General features: G+C 53.5%; 1 protein-coding gene across 1 annotated transcript; it reads left to right on the top strand.

The window, feature by feature from the left end:
* Positions 1-1,604: 1,604 nt before the first annotated feature.
* Positions 1,605-5,533, top strand: LOC104324478 (galanin receptor type 1). The gene has a single exon (XM_069809342.1). It carries the CDS (start codon positions 1,776-1,778, stop codon positions 3,102-3,104), a length of 1,329 nt encoding a protein of 442 aa, XP_069665443.1. The 5' UTR covers positions 1,605-1,775; the 3' UTR covers positions 3,105-5,533.
* The last annotated feature ends 720 nt before the right edge of the window (positions 5,534-6,253 follow it).

Here is a 6,253-nt window from a genome sequence, read left to right as displayed (position 1 = left end):
AATTAAAAAATAAACACCTCAGGCAGAGGTATCAGTTCCTCTTGGCAAACACTTTTTTTTTTGTGCGTCAACTAAGTACCTCCGGTCAAAAGCTTCATTTTACAAACCAACCTTGCTCCCCAACCAAGCCCTTCAACTTTTCCAAGTGACTTTTTTTCTATGACCCACTCTTCCCATCCCTACAGTCTAAGAGACAAGACAAAAAGCTGGGTTTCCTTCTGGGGTCCTCCTTGCTCGAGTGGATTCCCACCAATGCCTGCTATGCTGTTAACCATTGGCGTACCGGCCTCTGCTGGAAAGCACAGAAGGAGGGTGGATTTGATGTTAGAGTAAACACTGAACTGCCTGGGTACCTCCTTGCCTTGCTGTCGCTGAGCCCAGGGAAACCCCAGGAGAGGAGAAGGAAGGGAATATCAGAAAGAGTTTGGTGAAGCGCACGCACGTCCCTGCCGGTCTGGTTCCTGCCCGGTCCCTGCCTGGTCCCTGCCCGGTCCTGCCCTACCTGGTCCTTGCCCAGACCGTGCCCGATCCTTGCCCAGTCCCTGCCCGGTCCTGCCCGATCCCTGCCCGATCCCTGCCCAGACCGTGCCCGATCCCTGCCTGTTCCCTGCCCGCTCCCTGCCCGGCCCACGCGGAGCTGTCCGTTCAGCACCACGGCCGGCGTGGCCGGGCACCGGGAGCCCGGCTGGCTCGGCTCGGCTCGGCTCGGCTCGGACCGGACCCAGGCAGCACTCCCGGCGGAGGGGAGGGAGGGGGGGGTTCCTCCGCAGGGCAGGGTGCGTGGGGTGTGCGTGTGCGTGGGGGGTGTGGGTGTGTAGAAGGGTGCGTGCAGCCAAGTGTTCGCAAGGGGAGGCTGCAAACGTGCGGGTCGGGGAGTGTGTAAACGTGCGTGTGTGCTCGGGGGGGGGAGCTGCGGGCAGCCACGCAGGAGTGTGTGTGTGTGTCGGGACACACACACACGCACACAGGACAGGTCTGTCAGGAGGGCTGTGCGTGTGCAGCGCCGTGCGAGGGCGAACGGGTGTGGGCGCCGCGGTGTGTGCGGGGCGCGGGTGGCAGCAGCGGTCGGGCTGGGCGCCGGCTTCGTGGGTGCCGTGGGTACGAGTACGCGCGTGTGTCGCCGGGTCCTGCGCTACCGGGACGCGGCAGAACCGCGGGAAGAGTCCGGCCCGGTGCTGCCCGGCCGCCCTCCCTCCGCCCGGTGAGTGCCGCCGCACCGCGCTGCGGGACCGGGGGGGAGAACCGGGGGAACCCGGGGGGGGGGGGGGTCCGGGGGCAGCCGGCGACCGGGGACCGGCAGCGCGACCGTGGGGCACGCAACTTTCCTGGGAGGGAGGGGAGTCGCGGCGGGACGCGGCGCCGGGGCTGCTCTCCCGAGGTGCAGGGCGGGGGACGGACCGTGGCTCTTTTCCCCGCCACCCACCCACCCACCCACCCCGGGTCCCGGGGGTGTCCTCTCCCCGTCGCCGGGCACGGAGCTCCCCGCCGGTTCCGCCGCCCCTACCCGGAGCGGTGCCGGCGGAGCCGCGCTGCCCAGCCCGCCCTCCCCAGCGCTCCCGGCCGCCTGTCAACTAAGTTGCCGAGAAGCCATTTCTGACCCGGCACCTTCCCCGAGAAGGGAAAACATTGCCAGGAACCTGCGCTCATCCCTTCTCTCTGCACCTTTTTTTTTTTGCAGGCGTGGCTGGTCCCAGCTAAACATGCTGCCAGGAGGGCTCAGGAAGGCGCGGCAGGCTCTGCCCTGTTAGCCCGGGGTTCCCGGGGGGGCTTCAGCCATGAATTCCTCTCCCCCCACCCCCGGGCCCCCCCCCGGCCCTCTGCAGCTCTGGCAGGAGGAGAACCAGACCCAAGGTGGGCTCTGGAATGGGAGCCAGGAGCTGGGCTGGGAAGAGCTGGAGAAGATGCTCTTCCTCTTCGTGAAGGAGCCCGTCACCATCAGCCTCACGGCGATGTACCTGGTGTCCTTTGTGGTGGGCTTCGTGGGCAACATCATGTCCATCAGGGTGCTCACCCGGAAGCGCCGGAGCCGCGTGTCCAGCCTGAGTGCCACCCGCAGCCTCCTCATCAACCTGGCCGTGTGCGACCTCATGGTGGTGTGCGTCTGCATGCCCATCACCGTGGGCAACCTCATCTACAAAGCCTGGGTGTACGGGGACTTCCTCTGCCGGGCGGTGCCCTTCATCCAGGCTGTTTCTGTCTCCGCCAGCGTCCTCAGCCTGACCGTCATCAGCGTGAACCGGTACTACAGCGTGCACAATCCACTCAACGCCCGGTCTTTCTTCACCCAGAAGAGGATCCTCAGCACCATCCTGGTGGTCTGGTTGTTGTCCTCAGGGATATGCATGCCCCTCATCTTCATGAACAAACGGGATGAGATTGGGGTGGTGGAGGGCTTGCCTCTGGTGTTTTCCATCTGCAGGGAGATTTGGCCTCAGGAGAGGCTCAAGCAAGCCTACAACTTTCTGCTCTTCTGTGCCCTCTACTGCCTGCCGGTCCTGTTCAACATGGTCATCTGCTTTCTCACGGTGCGCCGGCTGTGGAGCCGCAGCAGCCAGCTGAAGGAGAGCACTGCCCTGAACCGATCTCTGCCAGCCTCCAGGCTGAAGATCCGGAAGAAGGTAGCGCAGATGGTGGTGGCCCTGGTCCTGCTGTTTGCCATCTCCTGGCTGCCCGTCTACCTGATGGACATCTGGATTGATTTCAACATCCCCAAATCTTTGCAGGATGTCACTCCTTCTCCTTGGATCCTGCAGCTCAGACCTTTTGCCCAGTGGCTTGGCCTCACCAATTCCAGCCTCAACCCTATATGCTATTGCTTTGTTGGGAACCTCTACAGGTCAGCCAAGGAAATGAAGAGCAAATACCACCAAAGAATGGTCTCTCTCTTTAACTTCTCTCTGTCCGAAGGGACAACCCGTTCCTCAGTCCCAGAGCTGCTCTCGTACCGGAGTTCAATGGACCCTGCAAGGAAAGGACCCTCTGCCACCCCCACCATGGGCAGGAGATGTCAGGGAGGACATGGCCATAAGAACAAGTGTGGATGTTTGAACTCCTGCCAGCATCCAGCCCTGAACACTGTCTCCAGTGAGAACACTTCCTTGTAATTCTGCTCGGGAAGTGCACCTCATACCCTCATCTGCATTTAATGACTCTTTAGAGGTCTTTCTGAACCAGATATTTTAACGATGGAAAAAAATTTTCTTCTAATCACTCCCACCACCAGTTAAAAAATACTGAGACAGGGAAAGAAGCAAATAACAAGAGAAAAAGATGGCATATTTTAACTCAGATCAAGTTTTAAGACAAATGATTTTTACTGGGGACAACTAGATGTGTAGCCTGTTGCCCAGTCAACAGTCACATAATTAGACAGATCAACTTCCCAACGAGTGAGCTCTCCCCGCAGCTCCATCTCTGGATGCAGAGATGCCGTGTGGATACAGCGATGATTTGACTGCTTGCTGCTGCTCACCCTGTGCTGATAAAGAGCAGCGGTAAGAGGCACTCTCTGCTCCAAATCCATCAGTTGTAGTTGCAAGCAGTGATGAAATGCTAGAAACGGCATCATAAAAAGTAATAGTAGTGGAGAATTTCACACACTTTACCACTTGAGATTTCATTGTCTGATCATATTGTTTCACTCCTCCATGCAAATAAATTCTCCTGATGTGAAAAGACAGTGCCAGAAGTACTAAAGCATCCATGACCACTCCACATTTGGGAATTCTGAAGGGATAATGGGGCCTCGGAGATGCTTTAGGAAATGGAGTAGGAAAATATTCTTTGGGTATCAGCTCTCTTTCTTACAGCTATGTTCTTGCAGGTGGAGTGAAAAGAACTGGGCATCTTTTAACATGATTTGCACTTGAAAAACCAGCCCGTGCTCAGCTGTGACTGTACCAAACAAAGTCAATGGCATGTGAAAATAAAAATAGCAAGTGGTTTATAGCTAATAAAATCAGAATCAACTAATGCAATGCTATTTGTCTGGGAAGGAGAGAATCAAAGTGCTTGCTTTTCCTGAAGATCAGGAGTAGGTTAAAACCTATTTCTTCCATCATCTCCTTTAAAGGAGGCTTTGATAAATAAACTGTATACTTTTATTACGTTAGCATCAAAAGGCCCCACTAAAGCTTGAGAATTCTACTGTACTGAGCACTGGATCTGTATTCATAAAGAAAGGAAACCTTTCTCCCAAAGATCTAAGTGAAAACATGTCAGACCAGGCAATAGATGGGAGCAAAAAAAATACAACAAAGACCCAAAAGGCTGGAATGAAACTAAAGATCAGCTCCTTCCCTGTGCCTGCCCAATGCTAAGTGTGAGGGGATGCATACCGTGTCCTGATGCCAGAAGAGCTCATGCCCCGGCTACTTGTGTACCAGCACCCGGTGCAGCAGGGCTCTCCTTTTAGTGAGCTCCAGAACGAACGCAGCAGCCTTCCTGGGAGAGGATTTTGCATTTAATGGAACTCAGGCTTTTGATGACTGGAGACTTTTTTTTTTTATTACTGAACAAAGGAATGACGTTCTGGGAAATCTAAGTTTCAAATAATATCCTCCTGCCTTCTAGGGAGCCTTTTGCTTACAAAAAAATAGAGATGAAAAATAGCCATTCAACCCAACAGTATTCCCACCTTTGTAATGATCGCTCAATAACATTTTATGTTAACAATAATCTTCCTGGAAAACAAAAGATGCCTCCTTAACAGACAGTGCCATCTGCGATTTGTATCCTCTTTTTGTGTGAACGAGAAAGAAATTACAACTACCCAGATTTAGTTTGGGTGAGAAATCGCTTTTATGTGTGCTGGGAGATGAGAACATCTGCATTTTTGCAGGTGATAGAGTGTACCGACTGCCTGATCTTTTCGTAGCTGTGGAGGAAAGCCTGTCAAGCTTGCTCCGAATGCCCACTGACTCCAGGTCCTGGAAACAGATGTCCTCCACCCCCAGACCAGATGTGACACAATACTGAAACTTCCCTACGTTGCCCTGACCAATGTATTTAATCCTGCCCTGAATAAACCGCAAAGGACGGACCATGGAGATGCCAGACCAGCTCCATCCCATGAGGTGGCCCAGCTCTGAAAATGGCCAGGATCAAGTGACGCAATCAAAGGTGCAAGAAATCCACATTTTAAAGTATCCCAGAGGATGATTTTTTTCTCTCAGTTCATGAGCTGATGCCTGGGTCCTGCCCTGAAAATCTCTGTACCCTCCACGGAGGCAGAAATACCAGGGACTCTGTGTTCTCCTGAACATGCCCGTGCCTGATGCAGATGCCCATGCCTTTCTCCAGCCCCACAGTGCTCCTAACCACCAAGATAACACTGTGTCAAGAGTTACTCCCACTGAGCAAGGTCATCTCCTCTTTACACTTCTAAATGTATTTTCCAGTTTCATTCAGTGTTCCTGTTTTCCTATAATAAAGTCAAATTGCTCACTTTAACTCCTCTGTGTCTCCCTCGGTCACTCTCTCCCTATCTCCCATGCGCCAACCGCTTCTCCACTGTTTCTATAGCGAAATCTCCCCCTGCCTCTCACCGTCATCAGTCTTTGCCTGCGAATTCCCCTCACTCTTAACGACTCATTCATGTCTTCACTCCTCTGATGAAAAATCCCTTCCTGCCCTGCTGATTTGAATGGCTCCTTTTGTGCTGCAGACACCTGTTTGCTACAGAGAACACTGATTTATTTTGCACAGCTTACTCGATGGCTGCCAGGTAGTAATGAATTTCGGTCACTATCACCCAAGGGTAAATGAGAAGCAGAGACATCAATGTGAAAGCCACACAGCATCTCATGAGCTGCCCAGGCTCTGGCAGTGATTTTATTAACCTGAACAGGTCTGTGTAACGCAGCAGTGCCTGGGTGACTCACGCTGGCTCCGGGTGAGGTGAAACCTCAGCATTTGGGAAAGTGACTTTTTTCCCCTCCTATCTGATAAAAGATCTCTTTATATCTAGGGCTGAGAAGACATCTGAGGGTCTCCCGGGCCACATAAGCTCCTTGTTTCAGATGCCAGCCACTTTGATAGGCATTCAAGGGACTCCTGGCTCTTCGAGGAATCAGGAGCAGACTGTTCACTCTGACTGGTGAACACAGATGGTTTCTTCAAAGGAGCTCAAGCAAAACGTCTCGCACTCAGTATATGACTGAGGAAATGTGTTTCTCGCTAAATGCACCCAGGCAGACTGGAAATGTGAATTTTAGATGTCTCGAGGACAATGCTTTCCCACAGCAATGCTGCT

The sequence above is a fragment of the Haliaeetus albicilla genome, chromosome 22, assembly GCF_947461875.1.
Source record: "Haliaeetus albicilla chromosome 22, bHalAlb1.1, whole genome shotgun sequence".
In the NCBI taxonomy this organism is placed as follows: domain Eukaryota; kingdom Metazoa; phylum Chordata; class Aves; order Accipitriformes; family Accipitridae; genus Haliaeetus; species Haliaeetus albicilla.
Note: the sequence above shows the minus strand (reverse complement) of the source record. Positions and strands in the feature narration are given on the sequence as shown.